This window comes from Schistocerca cancellata, chromosome 2 (assembly GCF_023864275.1).
Source record: "Schistocerca cancellata isolate TAMUIC-IGC-003103 chromosome 2, iqSchCanc2.1, whole genome shotgun sequence".
In the NCBI taxonomy this organism is placed as follows: domain Eukaryota; kingdom Metazoa; phylum Arthropoda; class Insecta; order Orthoptera; family Acrididae; genus Schistocerca; species Schistocerca cancellata.
This window is the reverse complement of record NC_064627.1, coordinates 895,863,627-895,891,157: the sequence shown is the minus strand read 5'-3', so window position 1 is coordinate 895,891,157 and position 27,531 is coordinate 895,863,627. Positions and strand designations below refer to the sequence as shown.

Sequence of the window (27,531 nt, the reverse complement as noted above, 5' to 3'; positions counted from 1 at the left end):
TCTTCCTGTCGGTTAAATTTCACGTCTGTAACTCGTCATATTCGTGGTGTAGCAATTTTAATGGCCAGTAGTTTACATACGACAATCGATAAATAAACCCATATCAAAAGGAATACTAACATGCAAAACGCCACTGCTGCTAACCAATGCGCCAGCTCGTGGTCTCGCGGTGTGGTGATGGCAGCGCCTGCGGCTTGTGCCTGTTGCAGACATGAGCCAGTTCGGGCTGGGCGCGTCCAACAGCCACTGGGGCTACGGCTCGGCGCCCTACTCGCCCTACCTGACGGGCGCGGCGGCGGGGCTGGCGGGCAGCTGCGCCTCCACGGGCGTCGGCTTCAACACGCCGGCGCTCGGCTTCTCCGCCGACCAGGGCTCCACCACGGCGCACGACGCCTTCGCCTCGCCCTCCACCGTCTCCTCGCGTAAGTCTCTACATCTACATCTACATCTACATGATTACTCTGCAACTCACATTTAAGTGCTTGGCAGATGGTTCATTGAACCACAATCATACTATCTCTCTACCATTCCACTCCTGAACAGCGCGCGGGAAAAACGAACACCTAAACCTTTCTGTTCGAGGTCTGATTTCTCTTATTTTATTTCGATGACCATTCCTACCTATGTAGGTTGTCCTCAACAAAATATTTTCGCATTCGGAAGAGAAAGTTGGTGACTGAAATTTCGTAAATAGATCTCGCCGCAACGAAAAACGTCTTTGCTTTAATGACTTCCATCCCAACTCGCGTATCATATCTGCCACTCTCTCTCCCGTATTACGTGATAATACAAAACGAGCTGCCCTTTTTTGCACCCTTTCGATGTCCTCCGTCAATGCCACCTGGTAAGGATCCCACACCGCACAGCAATATTCTAACAGAGGACGAACGAGTGTAGTGTAAGCTGTCTCTTTAGTGGACTTGTTGCATCTTCTAAGTGTCCTGCCAATGAAACGCAACCTTTGGCTCGCCTTCCCCACAATATTATCTATGTGATCTTTCGAACTGAAGTTGTTTGTAATTTTAACACCCAGGTACTTAGTTGAATTGACAGCCTTGAGCATTGTACTGTTTATCGAGTTATCGAATTCCAACGGATTTCTTTTGGAACTCATGTGGATCACCTCACACTTTTCGTTATTTAGCGTCAACTGCCGTCTTCCACACCATACAGAAATCTTTTCTAAATCACTTTGCAACTGATACTGGTCTTCGGATGACCTTCTTACACGCACAAAAGTAATTGCAAATTGACAAAAGGCTCATTACCGAATTATCTAAATTCTCAAGCATCTATAATTTTTAGCGTCCTGTCGGTCTCTTTTGCGTGTTATATTATGTTAACAACTTACAGGTGATATATGTCGCTGTACTACCGAATAAAGGTAATTTTGTTGTTCTATACCCATATGAACTCTATTTTGTTTGAAAAGGGATGATCAGTGGCCTGAAATTTCTAAATATTTGTAGATACAGCATTTTACAGCTCAACATTCACTAGAGGATGAGGCATGCTTGGGAAAGGCCGGGTGATACCACATGATTTCAGTTAAATTACGTCATGGTCTTGTATCGAGTGTAGCCATGTATGGAAGTGAAACATGGACGATATATAGTTTGGACAAGAAGAGAATAAAAGCTTTTGATGTGTGGTGCTACAGAAGAATGCTGAAGATTAAATGGGTAGATAACATAACTAATGAGGAAGTATTGAACAGAATTGGGGAGAAAAGGAGTTTGTGGCACAACTTGACTAGAAGAAGGGATCGGTTGGTAGGACATGTTCTGAGGCATCAAGGGATTACCAATTTAGTATTGGAGGGCAACGTGGGGGGTAAAAAATCGTAGAGGGAGACCAAGAGATGAATACAGTTAGCAAATTCAGAAGGATGTAGGCTACAGTACATACTGGGAGATGAAGCAGCTTGCACAGGAGAGAGTAGCATGGAGAGCTGCATCAAAACCAGTCTCAGGACTGAAGACCGCAACAACAACATATCATGGTCAGACAGAGACTCCTAAATCAGGTACTGGATTGTAAGGCGTACCCAGGAGCAGATACAGACTCGGAACACAATATAGTAGTGATGAAGAGCAGGCTGAAGTTTAAGAGTTTAGTCAGGAAGAATCAATACTCAAAGAAGTGGCATCCGGAAGTACTAAGCAATGACGAGATTCGCTTGTATCTCTCTAAAGCTATACACACAGCAATAAGGAATACCTCAGTAGATAGTACAATTGAAGAGGAATGAACATCTTTAAAATGGGCAATAACAAAATTTGGAAAGAAAAACATAGGTACAAGGAAGGTAACTATGAAGAAACCATGGGTAACAGTTAACAGAAGAAACAATTCAGTTGATCGATTAAACGAGGAAATACAGCAATGTTCCGGGAAACTCAGGAATACAGAAATACGCGTCACTGATAAATAAAATAAATAGGGATTGCAGTGAAGCTAATACGAAATAGCTGCGTAAAAAATGTGGAGAGATCGAAAAAGAAATGATTGTCATAACGACAGACTCAGCATACAGGAAAGTAAAAAAAAACCTTCGGTGACATTAAAAACAACGGTGGTAACATTAAGAGTGCAACCAGGATTGCACTGTCAAATGCCAAATGCAGAGGAGGGAGCGGATAGGTGGAAAGAATTGATTGAAAGCCTCTATGAGGGGGAACATTTGTCTGATTTGATAGAAGAAGAAACAGGAGTCGATTTAGAAGTGATAGGGTATCCAGTGTTAGAATCAGAATTTGAAAGAACTTTAGAGGACTTGCGATCCAATAAGGCAGAAGGGATAGATAGCAGTCCATCAGAAATTCTAAAATCATTGGGGGAAGTGGTCACAAAACGACTGTTCACGGTTGTACGAGGTGCATTCAAGTTCTAAGGCCTCCGATTTTTTTTCTAATTAACTACTCACCCGAAATCGATGAAACTGGCGTTACTTCTCGGCGTCATCGCCCTGCAGACGTACACATTTTTCACAACGCTGACGCCATGATTCCATGGCAGCGGCGAAGGCTTCTTTAGGAGTCTGTTTTGACCACTGGAAAATCGCTGAGGCAATAGCAGCACGGCTGGTGAATGTGCGGCCACGGAGAGTGTCTTTCATTGTTGGAAAGAGCCAAAAGTCACTAGGAGCCAGGTCAGGTGAGTAGGGAGCATGAGGAATCACTTCAAAGTTGTTATCACGAAGTAACTGTTGTGTAACGTTAGCTCGATGTGCGGGTGCGTTGTCTTGGTGAAACAGCACACGCGCAGCCCTTCCCGGACGTTTTTGTTGCAGTGCAGGAAGGAATTTGTTCTTCAAAACATTTTGGTAGGATGCACCTGTTACCGTAGTGCCCTTTGGAACGCAATGGGTAAGGATTACGCCCTCGCTGTCCAAGAACATGGAAATTTTTTTGGTGGCGGTGAATCTGTGTGCTTCCATTGAGCTGACTGGTGCTTTGTTTCTGGATTGAAAAATTGCATCCACGTCTCATCCATTGTCACAACCGATGAAAAGAAAGTCCCATTCGTGCTGTCGTTGCGCGTCAACATTGCTTGGCAACATGCCACGCGGGCAGCCGTGTGGTCGTCCGTCAGCATTCATAGCACCCACCTGGATTACACTTTTCGCATTTTCAGGTCGTCATGCAGGATTGTGTGCACGGAACCCACAGAAATGCCAACTCTGGAGGCGATCTGTTCAACAGTCATTCGGCGATCCCCCAAAACAATTCTCTCCACTTTCTCGATCATGTCGTCAGACCGGCTTGTGCGAGCCCGAGGTTGTTTCAGTTTGTTGTCACACGATGTTCTGCCTTCATTAAACTGTCGCAGCCACGAATGCACTTTCGACACATCCATAACTCCATCACCACATGTCTGCTTCAACTGTCGATGAATTTCAGTTGGTTTCACACCACACAAATTCAGGAAACGAATGATTGCACGCTGTTCAAGTAAGGAAAACGTCGCCATTTTAAGTATTTAAAACAGTTCTCATTCTCGCCGCTGGCGGTAAAATTCCATGTGCCGTACTGTGCTGCCATCTCTGGGACGTATTGACAATGAAGGCGGCCTCATTTTAAAACAATGCGCATGTTTCTATCTCTTTCCAGTCCGGAGAAACAAAAACGGAGGCCTTAGAACTTGAATGCACCTCGTATGTAGAATGTATGAGTCTGGCGACATATCATCTGGTTTTCGTAAAAATATCATCCACACAATTCCGAAGACTGTAAGAGCTGACAAGTGCGAGAATTATCATACAGTAAGCTTAACAGCTGATGCATCCAAATAGCTGACACGAATAATGTAAAGACGAAAGGAAAAAAAACTGAGGGTGTGCTAGATGACGATGTTGGGCTTTAAAACAGGTTAAGGCACGAGAGGCGTTACAGTTGATAACGGAAACAAAACTAAAGAAAAATCCAGACGTTCATAGGATTTGTCGACCTGTAAAAAGCGTTCGACATTGTAAAATGGTGCAAGATGTTTGAAATTCTGAGAAAAATTGGAGTAAACTATAGGAAGAGATGGGTAATATACAATATGTTAAAGAGCCAAGAGAGAATAATAAGAGTGGACGATCAAGAGCGAAGTGTTCGGATTAAAAAGGGTATAAAACGGGGATGTGGTCTTTCGCCCCTACTGTGCAATCTGTACATCCAAGAAGCAATGATTGAAGTAAATGAAAGGTTCGGAAGTGGAATTTAAATTCAAAGTCAAAGGATGAATGATACGATTCGCTGATGACATTGGTATACTGAATGAATGTGAAGAAGAATTACGTGATCTACTGTATGGAATGAACGATATAATGAGTACAGAATAGGGACTGAGAGTAAATCGAAGAAGGAAGTAAAGAGGAGCAGTAGATGAAGTTAAGGAATTCTGCTACCTAGGCAGTAAAATAACCAACGACGGACGGAGCAAGAAGGACATGAAAAGCAGACTGGCAATGACAAAAACGGCGTTCCTGGTCAAGAGAATACTACTATCAAACATTGGCGTTAATTTGAAGGAGAAATTTCTGAGAATGTACGTCTGGAGTACAGCATTGTATGATAGTAAAACATGGACTGTGGGAAAACCGAAACAGAAGAGAATCTAAGCATTTGAGATGTGGTGTTACGGAGGAATGTTGAAAATAAGATGGACTGATCAGGTAAGGAATGAGGAGGTTCTGCAGTTATCGGAGAGGAAAGGAATATGTGGAAACCATTGTCAAGGAGAAGGGACAGGATGATAGGACATTTGTTAAGAAATGAGGGAATGTCTTCTATAGTACTAGAGGGAGCTGTAGAGAGCAAAAACTGTAGAAGAAGACAGAGATTGGGAGATTGGAATGCATCCAGGAAATAACTGAGTTGTAGGTAAGTGTTACTCAGAGCTGAAGAGGTTGGCACAAGAGAGATTTCGTGGTGGGCCGCATCAAACCCGTCAGAAGACTGACACTGACGAAAAAAAAAGAAAAGAGAGTGAGAGAGAGAGAGAGAGAGAGAGAGAGAGAAAGCGATATTTACCTTATACACTAGACACTGCACTTGCAGTTGAAGGTTATAAACAGTACGGAAACCTTATCAATTTTGAGTAACATAACAATGATCCAACATTTTACTTACTAGGTTTCTAAGCAATCGAGTAATCATGTGTGATTGCCATGCTCTCCACTCTTTCGAACATCAGTCATAATACACGATCCAATTACACTAACGTGTTCACCACCTGTGATCGATATCAACGTTCAGTAACCATTCACAGACGACAGGTGGGAGAACAGGCAGTTGAGGGTACATAGAGCGTGTTGTGTGGATGCGGAAAACAATGCCATCGTTGTCATAATGCGGAATCAGAGCAATTTATCTGACTTTCACAGGGGCACGATCATTTGAGTTCGGAATAAGCGTTGAAGTATTTACGAACCGGTTAAGTCTGTATAATGTTCGCTTGTTGCCGTGGTTAAAGTACACGGCAAAATGTCACTATCCAAATCCGGCACCATGGACCATAGATGGCAGGGGTTAACGGCGGCTGAAGAGATGTGAACGAGCGAATAGACGTGCAACTGTTGAGCAACTGAACCTCCAGGTGAATCTAGGGGCCTCTATCTTAGGTGCCTGGTTCATTCACCCTTGTTGACTGCTGTTCACCGACAACGAAGGCTGGGACTTGCACAGCAAAACCGCTACTGAACGTCCATTGAATAGCGACAGATGGCTTTTTCAGATGGATCGCGTTTTGGGATCCATTGGACAGATGGCCGTTGGCGTGTACGGTGTGAAGCACTTGAAAGCAAACACCCAGCATGTGTTGTGGTCTGGGGAATGTTTTCGTTGCATTCCCTGGGTGATCTCGACATTTTTGAAGGAGAAAAAATGCATCAACAAAAGAATCAACGTATCCTTGGGGACCAAGTCCACCCCTATATACATTTTTTTTTAATCTGAGGGGGATGGCGTCTACCAACAAGACAATGCAACGTGTCACACCGCTCGCAGTGTACGTGCTTGGTTCCAAGAGCCCCAGGCTGAAATTGCTGTACTACTCTGGCCATCAAACGTCGCGGATTTAAACCCAATCGAGAACCTGTGGGGCTGTTTATGCCGTGGATCCTCAACAGTAAAACCTAGCGCAGCTGCCATGGCACTGTTGTCAGCAAGGTTCCCCATCCATTGTGGTGCCTTCCAGAACCTCAATGATTCTTTTCGTCTACGTCGTCTTTGCAAAACGTTTTCGACAGGCGGTCGCATTAGTGTGACTGGACCGTGTACGAAAACACATTCTCTTGGTAGTGTCTTTGAATGTTGTTGCATATTGTCGAATGTGTGTTTGTGATAACTATGATCTCTCTCTCTCTCTCTATGTATTTATGTATGTATGTGTGTGTGTGTGTGTGTGTGTGTGTGTGTGTGTGTGTGTGTGTGTGTATTTTTGTGAATTAGCATTTATTTCTGTATAGTTAAAAGGGTTGGGCAAAAAATATGGAAACACCAAAACATAACATGCTACCATGTCTAATACGGTGCAGGAAATCAGCTGGCATTCAAAACAGCGTCCAGTCGTCTCGAAATCCTATAGTATTCTTTTTCCAAAACACTGGTAAGTTCAGCTGACAGTGATGGAAGTGGATAACGACAGTGCACCCTTCTCTCCAAAGTAGGCCACAAAGGCTCAATAACATTGAGATCTGTCACTGTTGTGGCCAGAAGAGATGCGAAAATTCAACTTCGTGCCCAAAAAACCAGTAATGGGCGAAGGAAGTGTGAACTAGGGCCCTGTCGTCTTGGAACACAGCTTCACCATTAGGGAACATACATTGCACCATGGAACGGACCTGATCAGCTGAAATGATCAAATGGTAAGAATGCGATCTTGGATAGCAACCGTGGGGCCCATTGAATACCACGATATGACTGTTCAAATCATCACAGAACCTCCACTCTTGGCAGGCAAATTTTTCCGACCAAATGACTATCTTTCATTGCTCCGCGGTCCAGGTTTTATGCCTTGGGACCTAATTTTCCTTTACATGCTTCCGAATCACTGACTATTGGTTTTGGAATTTCAGCTCGCTGAGCACTTCCCTGCGCATCGCGCTCTCTTCATGTTGTTTTGGTGCTGAAAGGGTTCGCGAGAGCGATTCTCAGTTCTCCAGTGCCTTTTGCTGTTGTCGCCCTCTAATATTTCGTCATAATCCTCTGTTACTTTTTTCCAATGTTATGTGTTTTCATCATGTTTATCAACTAATGCGTGTCAGTTTATATGTGTGGTCCTTTGTAACCTGGTCGTTGACTCCAGTTAATCTCCCGGTGCCACGCGGAGAGGCCGCGCGGTTTAAAGCGCCTTCTCACAGATAGCGCGGCCCCTCTCGATGGAGGTTCGAGTCCTCCTTTGGGCATGGGTGTGTGTGTTGTTCTTACTATAAGTTAGTTTTAGTAGTGTGCAAGTCTAGGTATGACTTCAGCAGTTTGGTCCCACAGAAACTTACCACAAATTCCCAGTTACTCTCTCAGTGTGGTAGTTTTCCTCCATTAGCATAAGGCGTTTGTTGTATTTATTTATCATGACGATTTTCACGTCTTTTGTACTGAAGGGAAGGTTATGTGGAGTATTCTGCGAAAGCGGAATCGTTTGTCTCATGCTTACAACAATTAATGTAGTATTCTTTGTAACGTGTTTTAAAATTCCTGCTAACTCTTCAAACCAGCTTAAGGCAACAAACATCAACAGGTACAAATTCCAGGGAGTGTGAATATATCAGTTTGAGAGCCAAAGTTGCGATATAGTACGCATAGGGATAACACGAAGCTATTTTAAAACGAATTTCGAAGACCACGTCAGGCTTTGGAACTATCGAACAAACTAACCCACATTTTCAGGGTACGTAAGACACCACAACCACTATCTTACTAACAGAGAACCAGGCATGAAAATCATCAGAATATATAAGTACAGTAAACGCCCTTTTCAGATGTCTGCAAATTAACACATATGAATGCCTGTTGTAGGATATTAACAGATGATAAATGAAAAAACACATATAAAGACCAAATCTCTGGTAAACCTGATACAACCTGTGAAAGAGTTTGTATATATTCACCTAACTGTACTTAAGCCTATACACTAAGCTGGCAAAATTCGTGGGGATAGCGATTTGCACATATACGGATGGCCGTGGTACAAGGTACACAACGTTTAAAAGGGCAATGCATTGGCGGAGCTGTGATTCACAGGTGATTCATGTTAATGGGTGTCAAGTGACTATGACGGCACTACGGGAAGTTCAAATGGTTCAAATGGCTCTGAGCACTATGGGACTTAACATCTATGGTCATCAGTCCCCTAGAACTTAGAACTACTTAAAACTAACTAACCTAAGGACAGCACACAACACCCAGCCATCACGAGGCAGAGAAAATCCCTGACCCCGCCGGGAGTCGAACCCGGGCGTGGGAAGCGAGAACGCTACCGCACGACCACGAGATGCGGGCACTACGGGAAGTAACAGACTTTGTAGTCTGTAGTAATTGGAGATAGAGGCATGGCATACTCCACTATTTAAATACTTAGGGACTTCACTATTTAGAGGTCCACAGTGCCAAGAGTGTGCCGAGAATACCAAATTACAGGCCTCACCATGGACAACGCAGTGGCCGACAGGCTTCATTTATCAACCGAGAGCAGGGCCGTCTGCTAGAGTTGCCAGCGCTAACAGATAAGCAACACTGCTTGCAATAATCGTAGATATCAACGAGCGACGTATCGTGAACGTATCCGTTAGGACAGCTAGCCAAAATGCTGCGTTACTGGGCTATGGCAACAGGCGACCGATGCGAGTGCCTTTGCTAATAGCACATCGCCTGCAGCGCTCTCTTGGGCTCGTGACCATATCGGTTGGACCCTTTAGGACTGGAAAACGGTGCTCTCGTCAGATGAGTCTCGATTTTAATAGGTAAGAGTTGATGGTAGCGTTCGGGTGTGTCGCAGACCCTGCGAAGCCTTGGACTCAAGCTGTCAACAAGTTACCGTGCAAGCTGGTGTTGGCTTCTCAATGGTGTGGCCTGTGTTTTCATAGAATGGACTGGGTCCTCTGGTCAGACTGATCATCTGCAGGCGTTGGTGGACCTCATGTTCCCAAACAAATATGAAATTTTTATGCATGACAATGTGCCACGCAGCCCGCCTTGCCGCAGTTGTTTGCTATTCGTTTGGACAACATTCTGGTCAACTCGAACTATTTGGCCACCCAGATCGCCCGACATGAACCTCACCGAACGTTTGGTTCAAATGGCTCTGAGCACTATGGGACTCAACATCTTAGGTCATAAGTCCCCTAGAACTTAGAACTACTTAAACCTAACTAACCTAAGGACATCACACACACCCATGCCCGAGGCAGGATTCGAACCTGCGACCGTAGCAGTCCCGCGGTTCCGGACTGCAGCGCCAGAACCGCTAGACCACCGCGGCCGGCTCACCGAACGTTTACGGGACATAATAGAGAGATCAGTTCGAGCACCAAATCCTGCATCGGCAACACTTTCTCAATTATGGGTGGCTACAGGGACAGCATGGCTCAATATTGGACGTCCAACGACTTGTTGAGTCCATGCCACGTCAATTTCCTGCGCTACAACCGGAAAGAACGAGGTATCCTATGACTTTTGACGCCTCAGTTAATAAATTCACACACACTCACTCTCTCTCACACACACACACACACACACACACACACACACACACACACACACACACACTGGCTACAGATACCAAAACACACTTTCGAGACCGACATTCAGTTCACACACACACACACACACACACACACACACACATACATACACACACACGCGCGCTGAAGAAACAACATCTGAAACAGAACGCAAAGAAAAGATGTGTGCACGTTCTCAGTGCTGCGCCAACGATTTTTCGAAAGGCTGGAAGAACTGCGGTAAAACCAAAAGGTCAGGCGCACATGTATAAGTAGTACATCAGCTACAAACCTTGAAAGCACAAAATTTTAGCCGCTATTAGGATACAAAGTCAGAAAATGCGAGAACTGAGATGGCCGCTGTGGCAGAGCGGTTCTAGGCTCTTCAGTATGGAACCGCGCTGCTGCTACGGCCGCAGGTTCGAATACTGCCCCGGACATGGATGTGTGTGATGTTCTTAGGTTAGTTAGGTTCAGGTACTTCTAAGTCTAGGGGACTGATGACCTCAGATGTTAAGTCCCATAGTGCCTAGAGCCATTTGAACCATTTTTGTGAGAACTGTTCCCACCCTCTAAATACAGTGTCTAATATGTAAGGCAAAATGACATACCCGTAAATACGTATATATTTTATGCCACTGACAATACGTTTAAAAAAAGACGAAGAGAGTATGACATCATAAAATTGGTTTTAGATTAATATAAAGTGAAAATTATCAGCATAAATCTGTATCATCTTTAATCGCTAATAGAACGGACAAGGGAAGATCGTAGGAGTAATAACAGATGAAGTACAAAATACTGCTGATCACATAGCTACAATGGGCAATATCGCATCAGCATCTCTCCTTGCCCTACCAAATTAAGTAAAGCTGTTTTCTTTTGACCTGAAAATGAAAGTTGTGCAGATGACTATTGTCCCAGTTGTTGATTGCAGCTATGCTACCCTGCAAGGTCTTTCTCAGAAAAGTTCAAGGCGTCTGGAACAAGTACTGAATGCCTGCGCACGATATTATATCTGAGAGTTTTGATTATACACTCCTGGAAATGGAAAAAAGAACACATTGACACCGGTGTGTCAGACCCACCATACTTGCTCCGGACACTGCGAGAGGGCTGTACAAGCAATGATCACACGCACGGCACAGCGGACACACCAGGAACCGCGGTGTTGGCCGTCGAATGGCGCTAGCTGCGCAGCATTTGTGCACCGCCGCCGTCAGTGTCAGCCAGTTTGCCGTGGCATACGGAGCTCCATCGCAGTCTTTAACACTGGTAGCATGCCGCGACAGCGTGGACGTGAACCGTATGTGCAGCTGACGGACTTTGAGTGAGGGCGTATAGTGGGCATGCGGGAGGCCGGGTGGACGTACCGCCGAATTGCTCAACACGTGGGGCGTGAGGTCTCCACAGTACATCGATGTGGTTGCCAGTGGTCAGCGGAAGGTGCACGTGCCCGTCGACCTGGGACCGGACCGCAGCGACGCACGGATGCACGCCAAGACCGTAGGATCCTACGCAGTGCCGTAGGGGACCGCACCGCCACTTCCCAGCAAATTAGGGACACTGTTGCTCCTGGGGTATCGGCGAGGACCATTCGCAACCGTCTCCATGAAGCTGGGCTACGGTCCCGCACACCGTTAGGCCATCTTCCGCTCACGCCCCAACATCGTGCAGCCCGCCTCCAGTGGTGTCGCGACAGGCGTGAATGGAGGGACGAATGGAGACGTGTCGTCTTCAGCGATGAGAGTCGCTTCTGCTTTGGTGCCAATGATGGTCGTATGCGTGTTTGGCGCCGTGCAGGTGAGCGCCACAATCAGGACTGCATACGACCGAGGCACACAGGGCCAACACCCGGCATCATGGTGTGGGGAGCGATCTCCTACACTGGCCGTACACCACTGGTGATCGTCGAGGGTACACTGAATAGTGCACGGTACATCCAAACCGTCATCGAACCCATCGTTCTACCATTCCTAGACCGGCAAGGGAACTTGCTGTTCCAACAGGACAATGCACGTCCGCATGTATCCCGTGCCACCCAACGTGCTCTAGAAGGTGTAAGTCAACTACCCTGGCCAGCAAGATCTCCGGATCTGTCCCCCATTGAGCATGTTTGGGACTGGATGAAGCGTCGTCTCACGCGGTCTGCACGTCCAGCACGAACGCTGGTCCAACTGAGGCGCCAGGTGGAAATGGCATGGCAAGCCGTTCCACAGAACTACATCCAGCATCTCTACGATCGTCTCCATGGGAGAATAGCAGCCTGCATTGCTGCGAAAGGTGGATATACACTGAACTAGTGCCGACATTGTGCATGCTCTGTTGCCTGTGTCTATGTGCCTGTGGTTCGGTCAGTGTGATCATGTGATGTATCTGACCCCAGGAATGTGTCAATAAAGTTTCCCCTTCCTGGGACAATGAATTCACGGTGTTCTTATTTCAATTTCCAGGAGTGTATTTCACCATCTTCTACACGACTAACCTGGCTACATCCAGACATGCGCAGAGATTTCCGTCCCAACCTTAACGCTCTTGCCTAAATTACACAACGGAAACACTTTTCTCATTCCTTTTGGTTTAACTTCAGTAAGATCTTTCCAGTAGCAAAACCTGACTTTGGAATGATTTCAGGGTACTAAATAACATATGCACCTGCATAAGATAATTAATTAAATATCTGCTAAAACAACAACCCTCACCATCATGTTCGTGTACGCGCATCTTACCCCATTACAACTAAGTTCCCTTCTACCCAACCAGAGCTTCAGCAGTTACCAAAACATTTATGTGGTTCATTCTTCCGAAACTTCTCTCTGAAAACTCAGTAAGCCAAAAAAAGGTCACTATTGCACAACAACAATAACAATGTGTAACATCTGCTGTCACTATTTTTATTATCATTATTATTATTATTACTATTAGCAGCTGCAGCTGTAGAAATAATAGTAGCAGTAGTAGTAGCAGAAGTTGTACAGCTAGTATCAACGCCTCTCAGTGTATACTATCATTTTCATTGTTGTTAGATGCATTCAAATCCCTTTAATTTTATTAATACTGTATTATTACTGTTTACCGTATTATAACTATTGTCACTTCTCAAGCAAAGAAGACAAAACAAAATACTGTATATGCAAAACCTGGTTTCGATGCCAGAGAGGGCATGAAGAACCTAATCTGTTGAGTTTACATTAAAAAAAAAAAAGCATTTTCAGCAACAGTGAACACAACTGCATGATCGTATCATCATCTCGAGGAAAGAAACGTAATATTCCGATTTCCGGTATGAGGGTACAATTGAAGCACTGTCTTCCGCAATAATTTTTTACTCTTCAAACTCCCTCTAGTACGATGACCGTTACTCCCTGTGGTCTTAATACACGTCGTGTCATCCTGTCTCGTCTTCTTATCAGTGTCTTCCATATGTTTCTCTCTTCGCCTATTCTGCAAACAACTTTCTCATTTTTCATCAGCTCACCTAACTTTCAAAATCCTTCTATAGCACCACATCTCAAAGACAGATAACTCTTTTTCGGTGTGCCCGGAATGCCTTACAATGCAGTGCTCTAGACGTACATTTCAGTGTCTTTCTCGACTGGAGCTGAAATTTTGTTATTAACGGACTTCTCTTAGCCAGGACTGTCCTATTTGCCTGTCCTAATTTGCTCTTGATTTCCACCTTGCTTCGTCTGTCGTGTGTTATTTTGTTTGAAGGTGAAAGAATTCCTTAAATGCGTCTACTTCGTGGTCCCCTACTTTGATGTTAAATCTATCGCTAGTATCTTATCCACTACTCCTCATTAGTTTCGTGTTTCGTCGGCTTTCTCTCAGTCGACATTCAGTGGTCATTAGATCATTCAACAGGTCCTGTAATTCTACGACACTTTCGTTGAGGATAGCAATGTCGTCAGCGAATCTAATCGTTTATATTATTTCATCTTGAATTAAGATCCGACTCTTGAAACTTTCATTTATTCCCGTCTTCGGTTCTTCAGTGTATAGATTGAGCAGTAGCGGTGAAAGACTACATCCCTATCTTACACGTTTTTTAGTCCGAGCACTACACCCTTCGCCTTTCATTCTTATTATTTTCCTAAGAACGTCCAACTTTTGGCACCATTTTACGTTGTCGAACGATTTTTCAGGTCAACAAATCCTATGGCTGTGTTTGGTTTTTTTGTCTTTAAGTCTCGCTGCCATCTACATCTACATCTACATTTGTACTCCGCAAGCCACTCAAAGGTGTGTGGCAGAGGGCACTTTACGTGCCACTGTCATTACCTCCCTTTTCTGTTCCAGTCGCGTATGGTTCGCGGGAAGAATGACTGTCTGAAAGCCACCTCCTTTGTTGATAGACTTCATTTTCTAAGGACTCTCCCAATGAATCTCAATCTGGTACCCGCCTCACCAACAATTAATTTTATATGATCATTCCACTTCAAATCGTTCCGCACGCATACTCCTAGATATTTTACAGAAGTAACTGCTACCAGTGTTTGTATATAATCATACAATGTATGTATACAATTGTATATAATCATACAATAAAGGATCCTTCCATCATCAAGTGCAACGCCAGAACTTTCTCTCTGGTGCCTTTACCTTTCCGAAAGATGAACTGACCGTTACTTAATAGCGAATAGAGAATATTTCTAACCTTTGTACACTCTCAGGAAGCGAAATTGTATCACAGAGCGCTATTGTTCAAAACTTCTGCCAGCGAACACAACGCTGTAACTGACATCTTAGGACCAATGTTACGTAAATATTAGGCGAATTAATGACTAACACTCTTAGCAAGGTTGCCAGCTAGCACATACAAAAGATTCAATTCCTTGTATTAGGTATTGCACTCCCTATACCGTATATGTTTGTTTCATTACTGTATGAGTCTTGTAATAAATTTTTATGTTCACAAATCTGTCTCAAAGGTGAAAATCTCTTTCAGCATAAAGAGTATAAAGACGATAGAGGATGATTACTTCTGATTCTTCATTCCTGGCCGTTATTAGGGGAATCATAATGGCAGACTGATGGTTTATTAACATGGTAAACTGAGGTACAGATAGATTTCTTAATTGGAATGACATATAAATTGTAACATAGTGTCATACTCATGCTACTTTATTTGTATTGTAAGTGCGTATTCTCTATCACCTGCATCTCTTAATTGTTCTAAATGCTGAGCGGAAGAAATTTTCCAGTATTTGACTGCCACTAGTGGCGTACTTTGTGTCTCACTACGTTTGGTATTAATACGCTGGCATACAGACAGTGATATGAAACTAGTGAAATGCAATTAACGTCATTTAACAGATGCACGCGGGCAGTTTTTGCCAACTTATAGCAGGATCAGGAGGCACTGCCTAGTGCGTAGAAATCCCTGTTCCGTGGACACGGAGCGGCTCATTACCGTGAGAGCTCACGCTGTAAAAATGAGAGGCAATTTCCCGAAAGCATCAAATCGAAAGTAAACAGCGGGCGATCCGCTACTAATCGCAGCTATTCGTTCATGAAATGGCGACTATTCCCTCGAGCAGTTTTCGTAACAAGACATCGTCGGGTTAAACGTCCGTTTTAGTAAAACGCTTTTACTGCATGCCCAGTAAATCTGTTTGGAAGCCAAGGTAGTTTTTGTCTCCCAATCAGTCTAAAGGCAACGGGCACTCATGCCTGCGTTACTCCATGAGAATGTCTGTGCTGTGGCAAACTTCCAATGGTTTTCGAGAAAATGCGTGTTATTAGAGTGATAAAAATTTCGCTTTCAAGCCTTGAGGGCCATCAATTCCGACCGGTTGCCGTCTTTCTTTCAGTGCCAGTGCCACCATTTCGATGCTTTATGGAGGGACATGAGGTTAGCACTCCGCTCCCTCAGCGTTTGTAATCTTATCATACCCTGGAGCTGTTACTTCTTACTTCAATATCCCCTCAATTAATAACGCTAGGCAGAGTGCATCCCTTTTACGTAATTCCTGAAAGGAAAATTCACTGGCAATACTGGGAATAGAATTCTGGTTGCGGCGTGGCGAGGTTTGAAATTCCGTTTTGTCCTGGGCAGGCTGCAAATCAGAAATTCGCCTACCTCAGAACGGCGTCTGCTCGATGTCCCTTCACTCGGCAACGTAGATACTTACAAGATTCATCTACATCTACATTTATACTCCGCAAGCGACCCAACGGTGTGTGGCGGAGGGCACTTTACGTGCCACTGTCATTACCTCCCTTTCCTGTTCCAGTCGCGTATGGTTCGCGGGAAGAACGACTGTCTGAAAGCCTCCGTGCGCACTCTAATCTCTCTAATTTTACATTCGTGATCTCCTCGGGAGGTATAAGTAGGGGGAAGCAATATATTCGATACCTCATCCAGAAACGCACCCTCTCGAAACCTGGCGAGCAAGCTACAGCGCGATGCAGAGCGCCTGTCTTGCAGAGTCTGCCACTTGAGTTTGTTAAACATCTCCGTAACGCTATCACGGTTACCAAATAACCCTGTGACGAAACGCGCCGCTCTTCTTTGGATCTTCTCTATCTCCTCCGTCAACCCGATCTGGTACGGATCCCACACTGATGAGGAATACTCAAGTATAGGTCGAACGAGTGTTTTGTAAGCCACCTCCTTTGTTGATGGACTACATTTTCTAAGGACTCTCCCAATGAATCTCAACCTGGTACCCGCCTTACCAACAGTTAATTTTATATGATCCTTCCACTTCAAATCGTTCCGCACGCATACTCCCAGATATTTTACAGAAGTAACTGCTACCAGTGTTTGTTCCGCTATCATATAATCATACAATAAAGGATCCTTCTTTCTATGTATTCGCAAAATGTAATGATTATGTAAAAGCAGCGTTGATAAAAAAAACACCATGTAATATCTACAATTACTGAGGCCGCGCAACTCTAGTAATGAAATAAAGTGCTGTGGAAAAACGGTCACAAAAAAATTTATCGGGCGGTAAGATAACGGATTGGCTTCTGGAAAATAATGCCCGAAATTTTCCCACAAAAATGTTTATTTGTTCTTTTAACCAAAGAAACGATACTATTCGGTTCACATTTAAACTATTGGTTATTTTCGTCAAGTGCACAATTCATACACTCATTTCGCATGCACAGCAGCCAGAAATCTGTCCAAATCCGATCGGAGTTGAACAACGTTTCCACAGTCATTAATTACACCACTAACATGACATATTACATTCGGTCCTTCTGGTGGATTTCAAGAAAAGAAATTGCTCGCCAAAAATGTTCAGTGGTTGAATACTGAAACATGCCATGCAGATACTATGAAGGCCAAATTTTCACACGCGAATATCACTCCAACAAAACCATTCCAAAACTTTCGAACTTCACGAAATTGTCCGTAAATGTAACTGCTATTATGTACTCGAGAAGCCAATTATTTCTTCATTTTACACATTATTTTGACTGACACTAGTAACATGACCGTCCGCGTTCAAAGCTAGCGAGCGACCCCCTTCTTGTGTCCTCACTCCCAGTATAACTGTCAGGTAACGAGCGGGAACCGTCTCAGTTCTGGTTAGCGGTCCACCGCATGACAATCAGACATGTTGACCTCCGAGCTGTGGAGGCCGACATTTTACAGAAAGGATGGATGACGATTGACACAGCGATGTGTGTTGTAAGTGTTAAGAAAACAGGTTAAATATCTGTTGAGTCATATCTGAACACGATTTCGTCCTTTTGAAATGTTTGACTTTTATATGGAAATGTAGGAATGACTTCTGTCGCACATATCACACTACATAAAATGTAAAACAATTGACTACTTAACTTGTCACAACCTTTCTTAGCAAAACAGCACTTCAGAGTGAAAACTGTGACCATAAGTAACGTCGAAAGTGATTATATGGTCACAGTAATAAACCACTGAAAACGTAGAAAACACAGGAGTAAAGACGTTATTAATAAACATTTAGATAAGAAAACAGAAATAGTTAGTAGACGTATGATGAAATTAATTTACTTAAAATACCAAAGGTATATTTGATGCTAACATATACCGTGTTCGTAGATTATGAAGTAGGAGCTTCTCCTACTTTTCGTTGTATTTTGTTTAAATGGCTTCAAAAATGGTTCAAATGGCTCTGAGCACTGTGGGACTTTCAGTTCGTACAGGCGGTTGGCGGAATTGGTGAAGGCGGAAAGCCTCGCTCGCGGGGTGGAATCAGAGCTAACAATTTGTAGTATCGTTCCCAGAACCGATCGCGGTCCTCTGGTTTGGAGCCGAGTGGAAGGCTTAAACCAGAGGCTCAGACGATTCTGTGGAGATCTGGGGTGCAAATTTCTCGACCTCCGCTATCGGGTGGAGAAATGTAGGGTCCCCCTGAATAGGTCAGGCGTGCACTACACGCCGGAAGCGGCTACAAGGGTAGCGGAGTACGTGTGGAGTGCACATGGGGGTTTTTTAGGTTAGAGAATCCCCTCCCTAGGCCCGACAAGACGCCTCCTGAGACGCGGCAAGGTAGGAATAGGCAAAATGCAACAGGGAATAACAATATTAATGTGCTAATAGTAAACTGCAGGAGCATCTATAGAAAGGTCCCAGAATTGCTCTCATTAATAAACGTTCACAATGCCCATATAGTACTAGGGACAGAAAGTTGGCTGAAACCAGACGTAAACAGTAATGAAATCCTAAACTCAGATTGGAATGTATACCGTAGAGACAGGCTGAACAGTGAAGGGGGAGGCGTGTTTATAGCGATAAGAAGTGCAATAGTATCGAAGGAAATTGACGGAGATCCGAAATGTGAAATGATTTGGGTGTCTCTATAGGCCCCCTGGCTCAACAGCTGTTGTGGCTGAGCACCTGAAGGATAATTTGGAAAATATTTCGAGTAGATTTCCCCACCATGTTATAGTTCTGGGTGGAGACTTTAATTTGCCAGATATAGACTGGGAGACTCGAACGTTCATAACGGGTGGCAGGGACAAAGAATCCTGTGAAATTTTTTTAAGTGCTTTATCTGAAAACTACCTTGAGCAGTTAAACAGAGAATCGACTCGTGGCGATAACATATTAGACCTTCTGGTGACAAACAGACCCGAACTATTTGAAAAAGTTAACGCAGAACAGGGAATCAGCGATCATAAAGCGGTTACGGCATCGATGATTTCAGCCGTAAATAGGAATATTAAAAAGGGTAGGAAGATTTTTCTGTTTAGAAAAAGTGGCAAAAAGCAGATTTCAGAGTACCTGTTGGCTCATCACAAAAGTTTTGTCTCAAGTACAGATAGTGTTGAGGATCAGTGGAAAAAGTTCAAAACCGTCGTACATTATGCGTTAGATGAGTATGTGCCAAGCAAGATCGTAAGAGATGGAAAAGAGCCACAGTGGTACAACAACCGAGTTAGAAAACTGCTGCGGAAGCAAAGGGAACTTCACAGCAAACATAAACATAGCCAAAGCCTTGCAGACAAACAAAAATTACGCGAAGCGAAATGTAGTATGAGGAGGGCTATGCGAGAGGCGTTCAATGAATTCGAAAGTAAAGTTCTATGTACTGACTTGGCAGAAAATCCTAAGAAATTTTGGTCTTATGTCAAAGCGGTAGGTGGATCAAAACAAAATGTCCAGACACTCTGTGACCAAAATGGTACTGAAACAGAGGAAGACAGAATAAAGGCCGAAATACTAAATGTCTTTTTCCAAAGTTGTTTCACAGAGGAAGATTGCACTGTAGTTGCTTCTCTAGATTGTCGCACAGATGACAAAATGGTAGATATCGAAATAGACGACAGAGGGATAGAGAAACAATTAAAATCGCTCAAAAGAGGAAAGGCCTCTGGACCTGATGGGATACCAGTTCAATTTTACACAGAGTACGCGAAGGAACTTGCCCCCCTTCTTGCAGCGGTGTACCGTAGGTCTCTAGAAGAGCGTAGCGTTCCAAAGGATTGGAAAAGGGCACAGGTCATCCCCGTTTTCAAGAAGGGACGTCAAACAGATGTGCAGAACTAACGTCGATCAGTTGCAGAATTTTGGAACACGTATTGTGTTCGAGTATAATGACTTTTCTGGAGACTAGAAATCTACTCTGTAGGAATCAGCATGGGTTTCGAAAAAGACGGTCATGTGAAACCCAGCTCGCGCTATTCGTCCACGAGACTCAGAGGGCCATAGACACGGGTTCACAGGTAGATGCCGTGTTTCTTGACTTCCGCAAGGCGTTCGATACAGTTACCCACAGTCGTTTAATGAACAGAGTAAGAGCATATGGACTATCAGACCAATTGTGTGATTGGATTGAGGAGTTCCTAGATAACAGGACGCAGCATGTTATTCTCAATGGAGAGAAGTCTTCCGAAGTAAGAGTGATTTCAGGTGTGCCGCAGGGGAGTGTCATAGGACCGTTGCTGTTCACAATATACATAAATGACCTTGTGGATGACATCGGAAGTTCACTGAGGCTTTTTGCAGATGATGCTGTGGTGTACCGAGAGGTTGTAACAATGGAAAATTGTACTGAAATGCAGGAGGATCTGCAGCGAATTGACGCATGGTGCAGGGAATGGCAATTGAATCTCAATGTAGACAAGTGTAATGTGCTGCGAATATACAGAAAGATAGATCCTTTATCATTTAGCTACAAAATAGCAGGTCAGCAACTGGAAGCAGTTAATACCATAAATTATCTGGGAGTACGCATTAGGAGTGATTTAAAATGGAATGATCATATAATGTTGATCGTCGGTAAAGCAGATGCCAGACTGAGATTCATTGGAAGAATCCTAAGGAAATGCAATACGAAAACAAAGGAAGTAGGTTACAGTACGCTTGTTCGCCCACTGCTTGAATACTGCTCAGCAGTGTGGGATCCGTACCAGATAGGGTTGATAGAAGAGATAGAGAAGATCCAACGGAGAGCAGCGCGCTTCGTTACAGGATCATTTAGTAATCGCGAATGCGTTACGGAGATGATAGATAAACTCCAGTGGAAGACTCTGCAGGAGAGACGCTCAGTAGCTCGGTACGGGCTTCTATTGAAGTTTCGAGAACATACCTTCACCGAAGAGTCAAGCAGTATATTGCTCCCTCCTACGTATATCTCGCGAAGAGACCATGAGGATAAAATCAGAGAGATCAGAGCCCACACAGAGGGATACCGACAATCCTTCTTTCCACGAATAGAAGGGAGAACCGATAGAGGTACTGAAGGTACCCTCTGCCACACACCGTCAGGTGGCTTGCGGAGTATGGATGTTGATGTAGAATTTGTGAGGTCATCAGTCCCCTAGAACTTAGAACTACTTAAACCTAACTAACCTAAGGACATCACACACATCCATACACGAGGCAGGATTCGAACCTGCGACCGTAGTGGTCGCACGGTTCCAGACTGTAGCGCTTAGAACCGCTCGGCCACCCCAGCCGGGTAAATGGCTTCCTCGCAAGCCTAAATCTACAAGAAACGGTGAAGGGTAGTGTTGTTAATCAACAGAAAAACGAAGTCGTTGCGATATTTTACAGATTTTAACGTTTTCTGCACTCTGCACATCTTTTCATTCAGGGAGAACAGATAGCGATTTCGCAGGCGTGTTGGTGGCTGTTTGATGATGCGTCTTTTCTCATACATCCCAACTGTTTATATCTGCCTCCTCCTCAGTTTATACACTTGTGTGGCTTGACGACCCACCATCTCGGACATTTTGTTTCTGGTGAGTCTTACGCCTTGTATGGTGCCTCCCGACAGATTTTTCTCTCCTGTGACTATCATTTCCTCCGATTAATACGTACACCCAATGCCTTTAATTATTTGTAGCACCGTACGTATTCCAATCTCTGCATTCCCTCAATGTCTTTCCTCGAGCTTTTAACGCTTCTTGTCTCTAATTACAGTTTTTTTTCTTTGCCCTTGCCGATACTGCTGAGAACCATCACTTATCTTAGCAGTGCACTACGTTATTTACATCCATCTGCAACACCGTATCTGCAGTGCTTCGACTCTCTTCTTTATCAATTTTCCTGCAATCCATGATTTACGTTCATACTCTTAGATACTCCACATGGAGTTCCCCAAAATTTTTTTCTCAAGTTAAGCCCTGGCGAAGATAACTCTGTTTGTCTGTGCTAATCTGCTTCTTCTGTCCTCCTTGCTTCGTTCCTCACACCTCGTATTTCTCCAAGTTAGCCAAATTCCTTTGCTTCGACTGATAATTGCCCCCCCCCCTCCCCGACCTCCACAATTTTTAAGTTATGTTTATCGCTAATTCCGTTTCTGCTGTTCTTCATTACCTTCGTCACTCGTTGGTTTACTCTCAAGGAGTATTCTATATCTGGTAGATTGTTCATTCTGTTCAACACATCTAGTTATTTCTCCTCACTGCTACAATGCATAGGAATGTCATGAGCGAATCTTTTCGTTGAAATCATTTTACACTGAATTTAATCTCACTTCTGCAATTTCGTTACATTTTCGTCATTCATGAGACTTGGTTACTTTAAAGTAATAACCAATATTCCGCAGTTCTTTCCAGAAATCTTCGTAAGGTCGGGGAAGGCGTACAGTTTCAATGAATCAAGTATTATTATTGGCATTTACTTAAAATTTGAGCAACTACCTCACTTTATATGGCGATTTTACGTAATATTGTGAGATATGCTAGCGTGTTTCCTTTATTGTAACCAGCGGTTGCTTCATTTCTTCAAGGATCACGTTAGTAAAAAAACCACATCCCATTTAACATATATTTCTCTTCAATAACCTCGATATCGATGAAATATGGAAATCTTACATTCAAACACATTCCGTGGCATTGCCCAATGGAAATTAAAGCTCTAACATTTTTGTTGGGATGGTAAAGTCCATTACTTATCTTGTAATAAATGGTTGTTCTTCTGACAACCACTTTTCCAAATATAGTTTTTCCAGGTTAACCGTTTTTTGCTTCTTGCTGTATAGGGTCCTCTTTTGCTTCCGTCACCCTCCGTTTGCATGTAATGAAACTTTTTCAAGTAGTATAACGTTTTAAACAGTCAGTGGTTTAATTCATCAAGATGTAATTAGAGAACAGTCCAAATCAGATGTTCCAGGGTATGTTCATTAATTCTTATAATATCTGGTTGTGTTAGAACACAAAATATAACTTGCTCAACTGATATTTTATATTTAATTCAATCTTCGTATGCTATATTTAGTCGTTGATGGTGTCTAAAACCATACGAAAATGTAAATTTGGATCTAGTAGTGGTCACATTATTCAGATAAAGCAGTGCTTTTCAGTCAAAATCAGATAAGATACACGGAGAACAAAATGATATGTCCAACACTGATTTTCTACGTTGTGGTGGCATTATGACTGTTCTGGTCGAATGTGAAGCTTACCAGCACATAGACATAATCAACACCTTCAGCCTGTGGTAAACCGCAGCATTTGGACTTGCCACTGTCAGCAGCCCACAGCTAGTTTTCTGTGGCAGTCTGAGAAAAAAAATGGTTCAAATGGCTCCGAGCACTATGGGACTTAGAACTACTTAAACCTAACTAACCTAAGGACATCACACAATACCCAGTCATCACGAGGCAGAGAAAATCCCTGACCCCGTCGGGAATCGAACCCGGGAACCCGAGCGTGGGAAGTGAGAACGCTACCGCACGACCACGAGCTGCGGACTGGCAGTCTGACATTGGCAACTCTCTGTCTAAGTTTGACGGTGAACAGGGTGATACCGTGGTGATGTTACAAACTGTCATAGGTGATAGAGAGGGATGTTGTATGAAAATGAGGTAAGAGACCATGGTCCGGAAACGACAGAATCGAAAGTTTTAAGCAACTATCGATCCGATACATCTGATAGTGGAATACCTGTACAGGTACGGTTGTTGTTAATACTGCAGGGTAGATATCTTTCAGAGGTGACAGTGTGGAACAAAACAAGGAAAAATGTCTTTTAAATGTGGGCTTTAAAATGAAACACATCTCTTCTACTGTAAACTCTTTGGTTATCATATTTTTGGTAGGAGTAATATGGACCACAACAAGAAAATTGTGTCCAGTAAAGACGGGCTTTAAAATGCAAATTAAGAGCTATGAGCGTTAGTTGGTATCGCAGTGACGTAGTTCAGCTGAATACCGCGGCGTTTTGTAACAGGCACTAGATATACACTGAAACACCGGATTAACGATCTCATAGCTTTAAAAAGGATTAAAACCATTTATCATTAAATGTTAACTCAATGGCACCACAAAAGAACCGATTTCAATGCAGGGGCAGTGCAGCTGAAGGCCTTACTGAAATTGAAGGAAGGTAGCAACACACAAGCTTTCCACTGTCAGAGAAATCAGAACGATTTTCGCTTATAACCTTCAATTCCGTCGATTCCAGACTGGTGCCTATTACCTAAAATTGATCTGTTCACCCTTTCCATCATCACTGAGAGCAGTAACATCAACACCCTGTATATACAAGCCTGGTCCGCTATCGTTCCTGAAACGTAAGCGGTTTCGTCCTCTTAGTCGAGGCCCGGCCACTGATCAACCATTATATCATTTCGCGGATGATGCTGTAGTATACAGAGAAGTTGCAGCATTAGAAAATTGCACCGAAATGCAGGAAGATCTGCAGCGCATAGGCACTTGGTGCAGGGAGTAACAACTGACCCTTAACATAGACAAATATAATGTATTGCGAATACATAGAAAGAAGGATCCTTTATTGTATGATTATATGATAGTGGAACCAACACTGGTAGTAGTCACTTCTTTAAAATATCTGGGAGTATGCGTACGGAACGATTTGAAGTGGAATGATCATATAAAATTAATTGTTGGTAAGGCGGGTGCCAGGTTGAGATTCATTGGGAGAGTCCTTAGAAAATGTAGTCCGTCAACAAAGGAGGTGGCTTCCAAAACGCTCGTTAGGCCTATACCTGAGTGTTGCTCATCAGTGTGGGATCAGTACCAGGTCGGGTTGACAGAGGAGACAGAGAAGATCCAAAGAAGAGCGGCACGTTTCGTCACAGAGTTATTTGGTAAGTCTGATAACGTTACGGAGAAGTTTAGCAAACTCAAGTGGCAGACTCTGCAAGAGAGGCGCTCTGCTTCGCAGTGTAGCTTGCTGTCCAGGTTGCGAGAGGGTGCGTTTCTGGATGAGGTATCGAATATATTACTTCCCCCTTCTTGTACCTCCAGAGGAAATCACGAATGTAAAATTAGAGAGATTCGAGCGCGCACGGAGGCTTTCCAGCAGTCGTTCTTCCCGCGAACCATACGCGACTGGAACAGGAAAGGGAGTTAATGACAGTGGCACGTGTCCGCGGCTCATAGTCTTGCGGTAGCGTTCTCGCTTCCCGCGCACGGAGTACCGGGTTCGATTCCCGACAGGGTCAGGGATTTTCTCTGCCTCGAGATGACTAGATGTTGTGTGTCTTTCATCATCATTCCATCCTGATTCACTAGTAAGTCACCGTAGTGGCGTTAAAGAACTTGTGGAGCGGCGGCCAAACAGCCCCGCGAGGGGTCTCCCGGCCACCAATGCCATACGCTCATTAATTAAACAGTGGCACGTTAAGTGCTCACCGCGACACACCGATGAGTGGATTGCGGAGTATAAACGTAAATGTAAATCCCTAACCACTCTCACTTATGATGCAGCTCCATGTCTGTAACAAATACACTGTTTGACGTAATTGCTCCAAGAGCCGCTAGCAGCTGCAGGTATCAAAACTGGGTCTCATTTAGTCTGCTTGCATGATCGCAGTGCTGCCCGACACGACAACAGCGACGGCTGACCTGGATCAGCACCTCGGCCTGGTGAGCGCCCAGCAGCAGCAGCAGCAGCAACACGGCGGCGGCGTCGGCCACCACCAGACGGGCGCCGCTGACACCAGCGGTTCTGCGGGGGCCAACACGGCAAACGGTGGCGCCGGGGGAACCAGCAACGGCGCGGGCAATCCCCAGCAGCAGCAGGAGCGCGTCGGCTCCGCGGGCTCGGCGGGGTCCAGCGCTGCCGGACTGCTGGTTCCGCGTTATCCTTCGTCTGCAGACTTTGGGCTCGTCGCCTCGGGGCCGCGCTCGCTAAGCGACTCCTCGGCGGGCGAATCGCCAGTCGGCAGCAGCGACGACCTGCTGGGCGCCGGCCAGCACAACGGCGGTGCCGCACCCTCCTTCTCCTCGCTGGTGCCGGGACACCACCACCATCACCACCACCACCAAGCGGCCACCACCGGAGCCGCGGCTGCCGCACCTTACGCCAGCTCCGGCGGATCCAACCTGTACCTGGGCGCGCCGGTGCTGCCAGCGTCGCTGCTCTACTCGCAGCTCTACTCGGCCGCCAGCGGCCATCAGAATCACCACCATCACCACCACCACCATCAGTTCCACCACCCTCTGCACCACCACCATCACCACCAGGACCTGACGGGCGCCACGGCTACCGACGCCATCGCGCCGTCGGTGGCTGGCGTGAACGGCGGCGCGGCGTCGACCGGAGGCTCTGCGCTAGGCGGACTACTCGGCACCTGCGCGTCGGTGTCGGCGGCGGCGGCGGCTGCAGCAGCGGCGGCGGCCGGCGGGTCGCGCGGCGTCGGCGCGGAGGAAGACGCCGCCTCCCAAGCGCGCAATGGCCTCGCGGTGCCTCAGCAGCAACAGCAGTCGCGCGCGCACTCCGCTAGCGACGGCGCCGCCGTCTGGAGGCCGTACTGAGCCCGGCGGCCCGCCTCGCCGCCTTCTTGCCGGTGACGGATGCCTTCTGCGATCGCCTACGTTCGGGACTTCGTGCACAAAAGCTGAAGCACCAAAAACATTTGTTACATATGAATCGTCAATACGACAGTGCTCCATACGTCATTTCAATAGCGGTGGTCCTACCGTGGCAGCAACCTACTGCTATAGCCTGCCACGTATACTGATATACCAAAAACATTGGTCAGATACGACAGTGCTCCACACGTCATTTCAATAGCGGTGGTCCGAAAGTGGCAAAAGCCTGCTGCGATACACTGCCACATACACTGACACACCAAAAGCATTGATCAAATATGTTGTTTTAGTAACGCGTTCCAATAGCGATATTACCTGATTTACGTGTAGGAGCAACCCTGTGTACAGGAGACTGATATACCAGAAATCTTGGACAAATCTGCAGTACGACAGTGCTCCACACGCCGTTTCAGTATCGCTTCTCCCACAGTGATATTACTGATTTGGTTATAGAAGCAAGATCTAGAGCTTTCGCTATGATCCTCTTAGAAATGACAGCACACAAACAATTTTGGGTCAGCGGATGTTTAAGCGAGGTGAGACAGAAGGTTAAACTAATTACAAGAACCACGTGCTGACTAGCAAGTGTTCTGTAC

General features: G+C 44.9%; 1 protein-coding gene across 1 annotated transcript; it reads left to right on the top strand.

Moving 5' to 3' along the window:
* Nucleotides 1-211: 211 nt before the first annotated feature.
* LOC126159625 (homeobox protein OTX1-like) lies at nt 212-26,878 on the top strand. The gene is made up of 4 exons (XM_049916563.1): nt 212-422; nt 25,935-26,013; nt 26,179-26,638; nt 26,816-26,878. Exons 1-4 carry the CDS (start codon nt 212-214, stop codon nt 26,876-26,878), a joined length of 813 nt encoding a protein of 270 aa, XP_049772520.1.
* The last annotated feature ends 653 nt before the right edge of the window (nt 26,879-27,531 follow it).

Bases quoted from the DNA above. Each gene is read 5' to 3' on its own strand.
- LOC126159625 (XM_049916563.1), top strand. From the start codon at position 212: ATGAGCCAGTTCGGGCTGGGCGCGTCCAACAGCCACTGGGGCTACGGC. The intron at 423-25,934 runs GTAAGTCTCTAC...GCATGATCGCAG, and splicing joins GCCCTCCACCGTCTCCTCGC to TGCTGCCCGACACGACAACA. The intron at 26,639-26,815 runs GTGAACGGCGGC...GCGGTGCCTCAG, and splicing joins TCGCGCCGTCGGTGGCTGGC to CAGCAACAGCAGTCGCGCGC.